The 16,425-nt window shown below is 43.4% G+C and overlaps 1 protein-coding gene across 3 annotated transcripts in view; it reads right to left on the reverse strand.

Annotated features, from left to right (window-relative positions):
* Positions 1-12,768: 12,768 nt before the first annotated feature.
* Positions 12,769-16,425, reverse strand: part of KAT7 (lysine acetyltransferase 7) — a 29,724-nt gene continuing 26,067 nt past the window's right edge. For 2 of the 3 annotated variants that reach the window (XM_083378213.1, XM_083378212.1), the window contains one exon: positions 12,769-16,008. In XM_083378213.1, the coding sequence (XP_083234339.1) occupies positions 15,907-16,008 (102 nt within the window). In that variant the 3' untranslated portion in view covers positions 12,769-15,906. The remainder of the gene's footprint in view (positions 16,009-16,425) is intronic. The other variant, XR_014494268.1, reaches the window with a different exon arrangement.

Below are 16,425 nucleotides of genomic sequence, written 5' to 3' on the forward strand. Positions count from 1 at the left end.
GATGTACAAGACAGTGATATCAGTTGGCATCTCAGCAGTCCTAATTGTTTAATGGTGCTTGGTCTTTCACTTGATCTGGCTTTCAAATTGAAGAACCAGAACAATTTCCTCAAACAAAAAGTTGTTGAATACACAAAAGCAGCTATCTCAAGAAGCCTTTTGCCACAATGGCCAGTGCTGTTGCAGACAGAATACAGTGGTGGGGAGATGCAGGCTGAGGAATTCTGGGAGTTGAAGTTCTCTTCTCTTAAAGTTGCTGAAGCTGAGAAACACTGCTTGGTAGAATTCCTTTAGTTCTTCAAGACAGAACCCACACAATCCTATATGTACCTTGTTTCAAGGCCTCTCTCAAGCTTTGTTAGTCTTAGTACCGTATATATTATTTATATCTGTGCATAATTTCTATCTTGCCTTCTCTTGTTTGATAACAATTTTTACCCAAGTGTAATACACCAAACCAGTTTGGCAGCTGGGTCCACCAAGGAAGATCAACCTCTCATTGCATTTTCTGTTTCCAGTTATGATAGTGTCTCCTATTACTCAGCTGATTCTTCAGCTGACTCAGTTCATTCATACACTTTTCCTTTTTTAAAAAAAAATATTATTTTTAGAAACTTCAAATACCAGTTCCCTCTCATCCCTCAGTGCCAACATTTTTTTTACTATGGCAGTCTCTTTTGTAATATACATAATTTTGAGTTGATTGCAGATTAAAAGCAAAAATAGCATAATTAAAATAAAAAATAACAGCAGCAAGAGTAACACTTCAGGAATTTTTAAAAAAATGTTTATTTTTAGAAAATCTAGAATGAAAAGGCAAGGAAATAAAATCCGTTTCTGGACATTGAAAGGGTCTTAAGAGTCAATTCAAGGCACATTTTCCTAAGACATATCTTCAAAACTACTTCACACCAGAAGATAGCAGGCTTGAGGCATGGGGGAAATTCCTATAAGCACAATATAAATGTTGAGAAAACTTGCAGAATTTTAGCATTTTAAAACTTGAGACAGTGAACTATGCTTGAATTGGGATCAGTAACCAATGTCAATTACAAAGAGCAGTCTTAATGATTCAGCTGTGATTTATTTATTTATTTAATTGGATTTGTATACCACCCTTTCCCAAAGGACTCAGGGCGGTTAACAGGGTAATTAAAACAAGAAATACAAAAATTAGAAACAATTAAAAAGATTATAACAGTCCCTGAAAAAGTAAAAAAAACCCAATTAAAATTAGAATTAAAATTCTCAGCCTGGGCCAGAGAGCTCGAAGAGCCAGGTCTTCAGGTCCCGGCGGAATGAACGGTGGTCAGGGGCAGTCCTCAGCTCCACGGGCAGCTGGTTCCAGAGGGCAGGCGCACCCACTGAGAAGGCCCTCCCCCTGGGTGTTACCCACCGGCAATCTTTTACCGCCGGCACCCTGAGAAGACCCTCCCTGTGGGAGCGCACTGGACGAAGGGAACTTGATGCTGGCAGAAGGTGTTCCCTCAGATATCCCGGACACAAGCCATTTAGGGCTTTATAGGTCATTACCAGCACCTTGAATCTCACCCGGAGGGCAACCGGAAGCCAATGCAGCTCGCAGAGTATAGGTGTTACATGGGAGTATCGGGAAACCCCCATGACAACTCGCGCGGCTGCATTCTGCACCAGCTGAAGCCTCCGAGTGGTCCTCAAGGGCAGCCCCATGTAGAGAGCGTTGCAGTAGTCTAAATGGGAGGTCACGAGCGCATGAGTGACTGTGCGTAGGGCATCTCGGTCCAGGTATTTTAGATTTAGTATTTTACAGTAAATGAACTTCCCAATCAGTTTTTTAAGAATAACTTATACATGATACACTGCAGTGGAATGGTGTGAGGGCGTTTTACCAAGCTAATGGTTCTTTACATAAGTCTTTCTATGCTTGGATTCGACTAAGCTAGTGATTCCCAAAGCTAGGTAAATTGGGCAAAAGTAGTTTTTCTTTGGGTGACAACACAGAAACTCGTTACACCTTCACAAGAGGGACATTTAAGTTGACTTAGTGTTTTACGTATAAATGGCTAAAGACTTTCTGATAAGCAGTTTTGAGTAATGAAGGAAAAAGATTGGGAAGTACTAAACTATGTTGATGTGAGAGGACTTTCTAAAACTTATGATAATCCTGAAGAGCTCAGAACAGAAAAGAGCATCATCAGAGTTGGAAAGGACTTTGGAGGTCTTCTAGTCCAACTCCCTTCTCAAGCAGGAAACCGTACCATTCCAGACAAGTAGCTGTCCACTCTCTTCTTAAAAGCCTCCAGATGGAGCACCCACCATCTCTGAAGGCAAGGCAATCAACTCCACTGGTTGATTGTTCTGTCAGGAAATTTCTCCTTCATTCTAGGTTGCTTCTCTCCTTGATTAGTTTCCATCCATTGCTTCTTGCCTTGTTTTCTGATGTTTTGGAAAATAAATTGACCCCCTCTTCTTTGTAGCAGCCCCTCAAATATTGGAACAGTGTTATCATGTCACCCCTAGCCCTTCCTTTCACTAACTAGACCCAATTCCTGCTAGTTCTTCATATGTACTCCAGCTTCCTAATCGTCTTTGTTGCTCTTCTCTGCACTTTTTCCACTCTCAATATCTTTTTTATATTATGGTGACCAAAACTGGATGCAGTATTTGAAGTGAGGTCTTACTAAGGCCTTATAAAGCAGTACTAACACTTGACATCCCTTGGAGGAGATTCTCCAAGAATCTAGCTCTGAGGATATCTTGCTTGAAGACTCAGCATCATCTTGGTGACCCCAAGAAAAAATATTCCTCAGAAGCTCCAGATCTCCATTCTAAGGGATTTTTCTGAATAGTGAAGGGGGCTGTCTCTTTAAGTCTCCTCATTCTTTTAAGCACACTGGGCATGTCAAGATATACTTAAATTACAAATCTAGTATTTATTATAAAATATTAAATAATTTTTAAATATTTTATTTTTAAAATATTAACTCTTGTTCTGTAGCCTATGTTTTCCAAAATCTCATTTCCTTAATTCCTTTGGAGGCTTCCAGTTGCCTTAGTTAGTTTTTCACATCCTTTCCCCCAATGATATACTATCTTTAATTAAACAGATATTTTCTGAATCAAAGCTGGAATTTCATCCTCCTCAAGTGCAAACTGGTGTGCAACCAATTTCCTTCTGATCCACCTGCTATTGGAGTAATAAGTCACAATCCTCTTATGAATGAGAGAAAGACCATAACTGCTTTGGAATTTCATCCTTAATGATAAAACACACATGTAGTTTGATTAGATAACATTGCAATATGTTGTAAATCACTGGTGGATTTTGCCAGAATCCTTCAAATCTAGCACATCAGTGGATCTTTGATCTTTTTAAGAAATTCAAATTAGTAAATGGTCTGCTGCAGGGCCAATGTGCCCATGGAGCAACCTAGCCATTTATCTGGGGCAGTACAAAGGGGCAGAACAATTGGTAGAAGTGGGGCTGCAGAGTAGTGCAGTAGAAATCCTCAGGTTATGACTAGAGCAACCACTAGATCAGACATGTCAAACACAAGGCCCGGGGCCGGATCCAGCCCGTGAAGTGGTTTCATGTGGCCCATGAAGCCATCCTGGAAACAGTGAGGGAACTTGCTTATGCAATCACTTGTCAGAACTTCCCTCCCTGGAAGGTACTCCTATCCTCCACATCTAGAAAATTTAATTTGGTGTGAGGTCTGACTTTTATTCTGTTTAAATGCAGGAAAGCAGAGATTTAAAACACCTCCTGAGACCTCCTGTTATATTGTTGAACATCCTTTATTATTAGGAAATTTTTCTTGATGTCCAATCATAACATGCTTCCTTACAATATAAACCCATTGTTTCTTGTTTTGTCTTCCAGAACAATATTGATCTCATTTACCCCAACTTGTGCATGATAGCCCTCCAGATACTTATCATCTCTCCTCATGATCTTATCTTCTCTGAACTAAGCATACTCTTATATAATTTCTCTAACCAGTCATTGCAACCTTTTTCCTTCCTGGTTGCTTATCAACTTGATTGCTTTCCTCTGACATGCTCCATTTTTAAAACCCTAGATTTTGCCAGTCACCAAAAGAAACTATCATCAGCAAGACCACTACACCAAACACAGGGAGGACTAAGCTCGTTCAGCGGCCACAAAACAGTTTTGGGGACATTTGGTAAAAGAAGAATGGAATGGACTTTCCTGGAATTCTATATTTCATATGGGTAAATGCAGAATCCACCGGACTGGCCCGTTGTATGCAGCATTTTCTAATAGTATCACCTTGCAGCACATCTCTGCAACATATGAAAGGAAGAGAATCCAGTCAGCTGCAGAAGAAAGGTAATGAATCCTATTATTTCACAGCCCTCCAAAATCCCTAGACAGAATAAAAGGGAAAGATTAGACTCCAAGACATTTGAGGGTTTTTTTAAAAAAAATATTCAAATTAACTGTTTTTTTTCCATTATGAACCAGGGCCACTAGGAAACATTATATGGCATAGTTGCAATAAACTTTTGTTTAATAGAAATACTTAAAGAAAATGTTTATTTGTGAACAAAAATTTTAAAACCAGGTGCATCCTGGCAAACGTCTAATGTACCAGATTTAGCAGCAATGCAAATAGATTGATGGGTTGTTAATTTTGAGCAAGAGGTTAAGAAAACAGGAAGAAAAAAACCCTAACATTTAAAAAAGTAATAAAAAACAAAATGTTCTTCCAGAATAACTGCTCCCTGCAGAAGCTATTTTTAACCTTCTTGGAGGCAACTTCCCAAACCAAAAGCTGTTCAAAGCTCATGCTTTTTACCTCCTACACAGAGATATTACATACACACACAGGGAAGCAAACAAACAAACCAACAGATGAGTTCACTTATTATGATAAACTAAGATGGTTTGCTGAAAAACCATTACTGAATGTACACATTAGACTAAACCATAATGGGATTCCTTTTCAATTTTTGATACATGATATGTCAACTCTGTAGCTTGTATAGTTGTTATAGTGTATTGTAAATATTGAGTACACTAAATTCAATAAATTATAAATAAACCATGACTTATGGTACATGCATCCTGTTACTGATGCAACATATCATGATTTACCAATCATGGTGGTTGAATTTACATAGCACACAAGCCAAAGCTAAACAAATCAAATTATGATATAGAAGAATGCATGAAAGAAATATGTATTCCTTTTCAAATTATTCACCCATCACATGAAACCTAACTGTGCTTACCCCCTAAAATAGAAGAAATGTGTGCTGGATATGTTCATTGCCTTGAGTTATTTGTAAAAATAATAAGGAAGGGAGGGAGGGAGGGAGGGAGGGAGGGAGGGAGAAAGAGAGAGAGAGAAAATAAATGAATTTATGGAATAGTTGTCTACACAAATTGCTTAAATATACCTTGTGTTTGCTTTGAGGAGTTGGTAATAGATGTCACTTAAGCATCCCTGTATGCTTGAAAGCATATTCTTATCCCTTTCAAATCTGCACAGCCCTGATGCTTATTTCAGGGGTTATAGTTCAATTTTCATGGGCATCATAACTCAATATAGCAGGAAGCATGTGGTCAATTTTCAGCAATTATGGACAGATAGTACAAGCAGGAACTGCCAACATTATGTGGGTTGCAGGTAAAAAAAGTAACATGTCGAGTCTCAAGCACAGTGAAGCACATTGACTTGTGCTTAGATTGTAAGCCGTCCTGAGTCTTCGGAGAAGGGCGGGATATAAATGGGATTTTTTAAAAAAAATCCATCATTGCATCCATTATCTTGTATTGACAAAAGCATGTAGATAGGCTTGGCCCCAAGGATGAAGAAAAGGACTTGGAAGCCATATGTGGTCTCAACTGCAAGTTACCTAGATATTCAGTGAAAATGGTGATCCTCACAGCCCACCAGAAGTAAAATTCCCAACAATCTTAATACTGGCTATGTTTTATGTGGAAGTTTGTGGTCTATGTGGAGATGAGGTGAACATAAACCACTGATTATTCCAATGGCCTATAAAGCACACCTTTTCATTGGCTTATCCACTTATTAAGAGAACACCAAGAATGATTTTTTTTTAAAATAGGCCTCTGATCTATAATAAATCTTTGATTTCAGTTTATTAGCTTTTAATTTGCAGGTGATGCCTGTGTAATGCTTTAATCATAAAAATATGGTTAACGGTCATTATTTTCACATGTAAATATTTGTGCTGTTTGCTTATATATCATTAGTATGTCTGTCTATTACAAATATAATTGGTATGTATTATTAGACTACATCATTCATTGGACATTCAATTAACCTTTTTTATAATTATTGCATGAAGCTGAAGGTGTTTTTTTTCTTTATTTGTGCAAGAAATCACTTGGCCAACACTAAGTTAATTCTGACCCCTGGTTTTATCCTTCCCCTCCCATCCCCTCGCTAACCCAAGCCCAGTTACCAGCAACTTCTGTTATGACTATCTTTTTTAAGGATCCTCTGCTTTATACATGTCTTTCTCACCTTCACATTCTTGACATATATTTTGGTCCCTGTTTCTTCTTATTGACTATTTGCTAAATAGTATATTGCACAGGTGTCAAACTCGATCACGTAACATGACATATTGTGATGTTTTTTGCCTTTGTGGAGCCAGGGTGGGCGGGGCCTGTGCATGACACATCAAGCCCAACGGCACCAGATTGACACCCCTGGGATATTGGATGCCCTACAGTCATGTGCTTTCCCTTCCTTTGTAAAGCAACAACTTAGGATAAAACATATTTGCCAATAAATGGGCCTGTCTTCATTTTTTTCTTCAGCAAATAACAAAAAGAAAAAAGGCAACTGGGAAAATGATACTAAAATTATTTGCAGTACAGGTAGCCCTCAACTTACAGCCATTTGTTTAGTGATCAAAGTTACAATGGCAGAGAAAAAAAGTGACTTTATCTTTTTCACACTTACCACTGTAGAACCCGTGGGTCACATAATCAAAAATTGGTTGGCAACTGTTTCATATTTATGATAGGTGGAGTACCCTGGAGTCATGTGATCACTTTTTGCGACCTTCTGACAAGCAAAGTCAATGGGGAAGTCAGATTTACTTAGCAACTCTGTTACTAATTTAACAACTGCACTGATTTACTTAACAAATTCAGCAAGAAAGATTACAAATGGGGCAAAACTCAATTAACTCTCTTGCTTTAGCAACAGAAATTTTGGACTCATTTATGGTTATAAGTCAAGGATAGCAAGACTCCTCCATGCTTATATTGGAGCATGCCCAAGATGGCGGACGTGCTCGGCTGAGCTCCGTGCGGAGCTCCGGCAATTCGACGACCCTTGGGAGCCTCACAGGAATATTTTTTTCTGTGAAGGATTTGGGACGAGGACGAGGATGAGGTGAGCCTCTGTGGCTGTTTGGAACGCCTGTATTGTTACCTTTGGCTCCGTGGACTCTCCGAGGTCTTTCAGCTGAGCCCGGAGTTTTTTGGAGGGCTTGGAGGACGCGGAAGAATCGAGCAGAGCCCCGTGCTGTGCGGCGCCGACCAGCTGTTTTGTCAGTGCCGCAGGGGCTCGGCGAACCCCAGTAGAGGCTGCTGGAATGCCCAGGGGATTCTGACGGAGGCTGCTGGACTCGGAGGAGCTGGGCAGAGCCCTGTGCTGTGCGGCACCGACCAGCTGTTTGTCGGGGCCACAGGGGGCTCGACAAACTCCAATAGAGGCTGCTGGAATACTCAAAAGACCTGGATGAACTCGGTGGAGCTCTGCTCTACGCGGCGCCGATCAGCTGATCGTCGGTGCCGCGGGAGCCTTGAGAGCTTGGTGAAGAGCCCGTTAGAACTGGGCGGAAAATCTTGGAGGCCTGCGTTCCGCTGACCAGCTGTCGGTGCTGTTATGGTGTTGCGGGGGGCCTGGTGGAGCCTGAGGAGCCTGGCGGCGCCTCCGGAACTTGCGGAGCCCGGGACAACTTTGGGGAGCTTGGCAACGTTTGGGAGAGCCTTCCAGCTGCTTGGAGGAGCCGCGTGCTGGCTGATTGATGGTCGACACTATGAATCGCGGCTTGGAGCAGCGTCAGCGTTGAAGTGCTGGAGTGGTGATGTTCTCTGTTTGGCGTGAGAAGGCTGGCGGCGAGGGGAGTTGGAGTACCGCAGCCTCTCTGGTATGGTGACCTCGGCCTGGTGGTGGAATGCGGACGCTGATGTCTTGGACGTTTGTGAGGCACAACCTAACTTCTGCACCGCCAGAAATTGACTAGACCATGTTTTGTGGTTCTGCTGAAATATCATGGTCTTGGTTTCCCTTCCTGGCTGACCATCGTCTGGTCCTCTACAATATGAAAATGAATTGTGTAACCGGAGCTCTCCTACCATTCTGTGACTCTACAGGCTTTTTAGCCTTGATTTATCTCGCTGACTCTTTTGCTCTAACTCCCCCCTCTTTTCTCCTCTCCCCCATGGTTTTGGAAGTTACAACCACTGTGGGAGGGTGGTTGAGACTTTACATGAGGTGAGAGCTCTAGGTGGTATTGCCTTCCCCGGTTGTATGTTCCAGGCTGCTCCCCGGTTCTAACCGTCGTGAGAGGGCGGGAATCGACCTGTCCCGGGGTTACCTAGCACTAGTGGCAGTGGAGCTGGGTTTGCACTCTGGACATTCTCCTTCTATCTTGAGATCCTCCCGTTTCGATCTGGGTCTGCCTTTTTCTGCCGGATTGGTCTAACAACCACCATGCGTCTGACTTATCCGAGCACGGTTTTGTTCGCCCTCAGGGGGGCCCCCCCATCCTGGGTGCGACCCGCCTCACTCTTTACATTTCCTCTTGATGAAGGGCCCGATGGCTGGGACCCTGAGAGATACCGGGCAGGGGCCTCCGGTATAAATTTAATAAGAGGCCCCTGATTACCTTTAGTCAAATTTTTTGTGGGGTTAGGGAGGGGGAAGGATCGTGGTTGGCTGGAAATGGGGGGTAATCCACCAACCGTTGTTCAGGCCAGGCCTGGGACAGATCGCGGGGGGAGGAGCTGGGGTCTGCTGCCTCCGGATCTCGGGAACGGGTCGTGGGACTTCCTATTCCCACGGCGTTAGGGAATGGCAGCAGGTGTATGAACAGAGGGCCGTATCAATACCCGGGAGGGCATCCCCGCTATCTACAAGCGGTGAGGCACTCCGACGCTCTGTCTTCACCCCAAGGCCCCGGGAGCGAGGATGTGCAGCCACCTGAGTTCCGGCTGGTTTACTTGAACGCCAGGTCCATCGTTAATAAGGCTCCTCTCGTCCGGGATCTGGTCGAGGGTGAGCATGCGGACCTGGCTTGCATCACAGAGACCTGGTTGGGCCCAGAGGGTGGTATCCCCCTGGTTGATCTTTGCCCACCAGGCTTCCGGGTGCTACACCGGCCTCGGACTCAGGGTAGGGGTGGGGAAGTGGCTGTGGTTATGAGGGAGACCTTATGTCCGCAGGCCACCGTTCTTCAGAGTCGGGTGTGAATCTCTCTTATTGAGGTGTGGTCCTAGGGCGCAGCTGGGCTTGCTGCTGGTGTACCTTTCGCCTAGCCGCGCAGCAGCAGCCCTGCCTGAGCTTCTCGATATCCTCTCGGGGCTGGTGATTGAGTTCCCCAAACTCATGGTTTTGGGTGACTTCAATCTACCATCCCTGGGAGGATCATCTGTTAGCTCGGGAGTTCATGGCTTCCATGACGGCCATGGACCTGACGCAAGTAATTCATGGACCGACTCATGTGGGAGGTCACACCCTGGATTTGTTTTTTCTATCTGGACGGTGGTTAGATGATCTTGGTGGGGGCTCCCCAATTGTTATGCCCCTGTCATGGACCGATCATCATCTCCTGCGGCTGGTCTTCCGTTTTGCCACTCCCCACCGTGGGTGTGTTGAGCCAACTAGATGATTCCGCCCCAGGCGCTTAATGGACCCTGAAAGGTTCCAGGCAGCGCTGGGGTCCCCACCTGCCTCCTCTGCTCACAGCTCGGCGGATGCCTTAGTGGAAGCCTGGGAAAGGACGGCCACGGAGGCACTTGACCGAGATGTACCCTTGCGGCCCCTGACCCGGCGCAGATCCCAGTGGGCTCAATGGTTCTCCGCAGAGCTCCGGGAGATGAAGCGTCAGAGATGGGGCCTAGAGAGCGGTTGGAAGTCCAGCCGATCTGAATCCGACCGATTGCGACTAAGAACCCATATTAGGTCTTATCTCACAGCGATAAGGGTGACGAGGTCTAATTACTTCGCTACCCTTATCGCGTCCGCAGATAATCGCCCGGCCGCCCTGTTTAGGGTGACTCGCTCCCTCCTTAATCAGGAGGTGAGTGAGGAACCCTTGCAGGGGCATGCCGAGGAGTTTAGTCAACATCTGTTGGATAAAATCGCTCGGATTCGGACCGATTTGGACTCCGACTGGGCAGTCGGACGATCAGGACACGGGTGATCTTGTCATTGTGATCTGGGAGGAGTTCGATCCTGTAACTCCGGAGGAAGTGGACAGGATTATGGGGAGGCTGAGCTCCACCACACGTTTATTGGACCCGTGCCCTTCCTGGCTGGTTTATGCAGCCCGGGAGGGGACACGAGGCTGGTTCCAGGTGGTTATATCTGCCTCTTTGAGTGAGGGTAGTTTCCCCGCCGCCTTGAAGGAGGCGGTGGTGAGACCTCTCCTCAAGAAGCCTGCCTTGGACCCAGCTGTGTTAAATAACTTTCATCCGGTCTCCAACCTTCGCTTTCTTGCGAAGGTTGTTGAGAGTGTGGTGGCGCATCAGCTTCCTCTGGTTCTGGATGAAGCAGATTATCTAGACCCGTACCAATCGAGCTTCAGGCCCGGGTACAGCACGGAGACGGCATTGGTCGCTCTGGTGAATGATCTCTGGAGGGCTCGGGACAGGGGATATTCCTCTGTCCTAGTCCTATTAGACCTCTCAGCGGCTTTCTATACCATCGACCATGGTATCTTGCTGCAGCGTCTCAGGGGACTGGGAGTGGGAGGCACGGTCCTTCAGTGGTTCTCCTCCTATCTCCTGGGACGCTCGCAGTCGGTGTTGGCAGGGGGGCAGAGGTCGACCTCGAGGCCTCTCGCTTGTGGAGTCCCCCAGGGGTCTCAGTCCTCTCACCTCTCCTGTTCAACATCTACATGAAACCGCTGGGTGAGATCATTCATGGTTTTGGAGTTGGGTATCATCAGTATGCTGATGATACCCAGCTTTTCATTTCGACCCCAAACCACCCCAATGATGCCCTCGTGATGTCCCGCTGCCTGGAGGCGGTTCGGGTCTGGATGGGGACGAACAGGCTTCGACTCAACCCTGACAAGACCAAGTGGCTGTGCGTACCGGCATCTCGGGATATATAGGATATCCAATCTCTCTCTACGGGGGGTGAGTTATTACCCCCCGTAGATAGGGCTCGCAACTTGGGAGTCCTCCTAGATTCACAGCTTTCTCTAGAAGACCATATAGTAGCTGTGACTAGGGGGGCCTTCGCCCAGGTTCGCCTGGTGCGCCAGTTGCGGCCCTATCTAGACCGGGATGCCTTACGTAGGGTCACTCACGCCCTCGTGACCTCTCGCCTGGACTACTGCAACGCTCTCTACATGGGGCTACCCTTGAAGACCACTCGGAGGCTCCAGCTGGTACAGAATGCAGCCACGAGATTGTGTTGGGAGTTTCCCGACACTCCCATGTTACACCTCTGCTCCGCGAGCTGCATTGGCTTCCAGTTGTCTTCCGGGTGAGATTCAAGGTGTTGGTAATGACCTACAAAGCCCTACATGGCATGGGTCCGGAATACCTTGGGGAGCACCTGCGGCCGGCGTCAACTTCCCTCCACCCAGTACACTCCCACAGAGAGGGCCTCCTCAGGGTGCCACCGGTCAAAGAATGTCAACTGGTGGCCCCCAGGGGGAGGGCGTTCTCTGTGGGCGTGCCGGATTTATGGAACCATCTTCCGGTCGAGCTCCGGATGGCGCCTGACCTCCGCTCCTTCCGGCGCGATCTCAAAACCTACCTTTTCGAACAAGCTGGCCTGGCCTGATGGGATGGGGTTGGGTTTTATTAATGTTTTAACCTACTTTTTAATGTGTTTTAACTTATTCATGGGCATTTTGTTTAATCGTTTTTAATTTTTGTATCTTGTTTTTTAATATGTATTGCCCTGTTCACCGCCCTGAGTCCTTCGGGAGAAGGGCGGTATACAAATAAAATTAATAAATAAATAATAAAATCTGTTTATTTATAATGTTGGTGAACCAATCTAACTGACTTTGAGCAGTATATAATCAAAAACAATTTAGTCTGGTTTTCATCTGGAACCCATTCCTGATTCATCAAAAGGCAATTCACGTTCTTTGATCTAAAAAGGGGCGGAGACACCTGCCATCAGTCTCTCAACATAGTTATCCTTGGCCATCAATAGCCTCAGAAGAGAATAGAGGATCAAAGCAAATTGCATTGTTTAGTAGTCAACAACTGATCCATTCAGCAAACTACTAGTATGGACGTTCTGGCTTATTTCCTCAACTTTCCAACTGAAGTTTCAAGGAGCTTGCATGCCAAGACTTCATATGCAAACTCTGTGCTTGAAAACCAGCAATGAACCTTCCCAACTGGTTTTCCTATTGGTCCCTTGAATGTGCAATGTAGTATATACAACCGAAACTGAACAAATGAAATAAGTGATTTAAACTATCCCTTACATTGATTCAAAGGGCAAGTAGTGCCTAGAAAATGTCGCTTAGAGGTTTTCCCCCCAAGTAATCCTTTCAGAATAATACTTAAGAAGAAAGTGAGAGCAGAGAACATGCTTTATTGAGAAGTTGATACATTGATAGCATATTCTAAAATATCCAGGAAAACAGTTTTGCTTCTGTACAAGAACAACCAGCCTCCCTTTGTCACAAGAGCATTACCCCATTTTTGCAATAATCTAGAAGCTGAGAACAATTGCCAGACAATATTCAGAAATAGAAATCCTGCAGACTGAGGATGGCAATAAAAAGGCAGAACTAAACACAGGAACAAATAGATAGGAACTGTTATCTAAAAATCCTTGTGGAGACTGAACAAGTCTGTTTTTCTCAAGATGGGAGACAAAAGGACATTTTTTAAAGAAATATTCAGTTGAAAAGAAGTTGTATGTCATGCAGGTGTCTACTATTGACAATTGCATGCTAGGCAGGAGTGAAAGGCATAGTTGTATGGATAACTATCTTCAGGATTTCTCATATATGTCACCAAACATTACCATTAAAACCCACACTCCTCCTTTTGTGGAAACTGCAATTAGAGTGCAGAACACACAAGCCCATTTTTCTGCAGCCCCCAAACAAATAAAATATACCATGTCTTTGCATAATCCACGTCAGGAATTAAAACAAATCACTGCCTAAGCACAGGAAGCATTCTCAAGATCAAACCCAGGATGTAAATGTCCATACTTCAAGCTGGGGTGCACACAATCATCCATTAATCTCCATTGTGGCTACTTTGATCTGCTGCATGTAAGTGTACTCCCAGTGCCAGGTTATTCTGTGTCTCATTTGGAAAAAGGTTCCCATCTCAAATACTGGGATATTATTGTATAATATCATGTACATCTGTGGTCAAATGATTGGCCAGTAGAGCTACCCAATGCAGCAGAGACTGCAGAGACACAGGCCAGCAGCTGAGATGTAATTCCACACCAATAATACATGCAAAAGGGAAAGAAGCCTTACAAAGACTATTGGTAGTCCAATTCTTTATGTATACGTTGCCACCTATACAAAACTGAAAATGGCAGATAATAGTGTAGCAGACTAGCCAGTTTTCCTTTTTGTAATAGAGGAAGATTGAGGTTTTAGAAATAGGCAAACTAAAATACTTGTAGCACCTGACTTACAACGGACAAGAGTTTTACTCTAAACAATTTACAAATTTCCTTCCATTGGACAAAATGCTCTGACTCCTCTCTTCCATTATTCCCAGGCGTTATAAGTATTATCTATTACTGCTTGAGGATTCACTTGAATCAAAGACTGTATTTAAAAGATGAACACATTCTCATTTGAAATGGGCTTGCTTACTATGGAATTGATGCTGGAGGTCTATTATAATTGCTTTTGAAGTTTTATTTTCAATTTGTTACAATTTTAAAATACTGGAGTCATCTTATGATAAACATCTTATCAAATCTTAAAATAAGATTAAATGAGATTAAAATTTATCTTTGGGTAACCTTGTATAATAACTTTATTTTTCATTTGTAAAACAATAAAAATTATTTTAAAATTGCCCATAACTATCCACCTGCCCTCAGTGGCTTCTAAGTCATCTCTCAACATTCATTTATGGAGCAGCTCAGCTGAAACTGTCAATCTCCTTACAGACTGCTTGAAAAAAGAATAAGAAAATTATCAGACCAAGACAGTCTCATTGGCAGGGAAAATCTGCAAATTGCCAATGTAGGGCCAAAAAATACAAGCCATCATAAAGACTACATTCAGTGAGCCACAACGAATTTAAAGGCCTGGCACCAGCATATCCAGCAGCTTCACAAACTGAATAATAAATAACAAAACTGCCAAATGTATATAACGATGTATTGCAAAGGAATAATTTGGCAAAAAGAGCAGTGCTCCTCACCAGCTAATGAAATCTGTTTCTATGCATATTCCTTGGGCTTCAAGCACAGGAGCCTTAAAACAGCTAATCCAAAATGATGAGCTCTGCCAAATTAGTAAAACGATGCTATGCCAAGGTTCAAATGTTGATCTTGCAATTTTTTTCTGACCAAATTACTTTAATTGACACTTGAAGTGTATTGGAAGTCAGTCTGCCATAAGGGTCACTTCTCCAAAATTATAACAGATTGAGTGATGGCATCTTGTCTTTCCATTTAGGCACGCTATCAAGACCAGGTAATGTGGCATCTTTCCTGCCTGACATCTCCCCCTCAAGAGACCTGACTATCCCAGCTACAAAATCCAATTCACAGAGGACTGACTCATTGCTTTTGATACCCTGCATCCAGAATTATAAAACCATTACTATTCTCAGAAATCAAAGCCAGTTTGAAGCTTCCTTGCCCCTCAACTCTTTTGGTGGACTGAAGTGGGAAAAATATTTTAATGAAAATGTTGGAATACACAGGTGTCAAAATCAAAAAGGTTTTAGGTTCTGCAAATAAATGTGAGAAATTTGCACATCCAAAAGCAATTCAGGATTCCAGGAAGCGCTGGATGACTTATTACTTGTACCTTGTCATGTGGTTAATACATTTAGACTGTATATACACATGCAGCAGAATGGCAGGGAAATGTAGGATGAATAGAATAGATTGGAGCATTTCAGAACACAGGCACAGGATTGCTGTTGTTTTTTTTAGTGCTCTTTTATCTATTAAAAACGTGCAGATGAAAACTAGTATAGAAATGGGACTAATGAGAATATCTGTCCCTAGCCCCACTAGCTTTACTTTAAGAGAAATTTAAAATTGATCTTTCTACTGCCCTTCTACTACCCCATCAGTAAATATGATCCTTTCCATCACATTTGCAATTCCACTATATTGCATAGGTGGACTACATCTCAAGAGGGCTAAACAGAAGTTATAAATGTGAGAACCAACCCAGGTTTTTGTGCTAGGAGCAAATAACTGATGGAGGAGCAACTATATCTGACTGCACTTTCTTGAGGCCATGTTAATATTGTCCAGAACTCTCATATTTTCAATCTTGCCTCACGGGACAAGGTTTCTGGTTAAAAATGTTCTATAAAAAGTAAAACACTGCAGAAATATCTGAAAGGGAAGAGCTGGTAACGAGCAATCACACGTCCAAGATCTGGAAGGATGTTTCTAGTGCTGGGAAAAGAAAAAGTACCCACAGTGGTGATGATGGCAGCACATAAATGGGATATTCACACCTCTTGGAAAGACTGATTAATTAAGTGCCTTTGGGAGGGGTCCATTTCAAACAGCTGGGATCCATGATTTTATTGCTGTTGGATCTTTTGGCCTCTTTGGCTATCCATTCATCAATAAGATCCTGAGAAGAGCAGGAGAAAAAGAAAGGCAGGTTAAAAGCTTGGGGAAATGTATCTACAGAAGACATAACTATTTTTTTTTATTTATTTATTTATTTTTTATTATTATTATTATTATTATTATTATTATTATTATTATTATTATTATTAACACTATAATTAATATTGGCAGGAATTTCAAGCTAAGAAAACTAAAACAGTTCTGTTATTGCCTCTCTCCTTTGGCACAGTGCTCCACCTGAGGTCAGATCAGCACCAACCCTGCTGGTGTTTAGGAAAGCTCTGAAGAAGTAAATGCTGCTTAGTCAAGTGGCCTATATGTATAAACACATGCATGGTTTTATCTCACAAGAACAGTTTAATACTGCTGCTTTCTTAAGTAAGAACCTCTGTGTGTAAATCCAAAAAAAAAATTCTCT

The sequence above is a fragment of the Vipera ursinii genome (assembly GCF_947247035.1).
Source record: "Vipera ursinii genome assembly, chromosome: Z".
Taxonomy (NCBI): Eukaryota; Metazoa; Chordata; class Lepidosauria; order Squamata; family Viperidae; genus Vipera; species Vipera ursinii.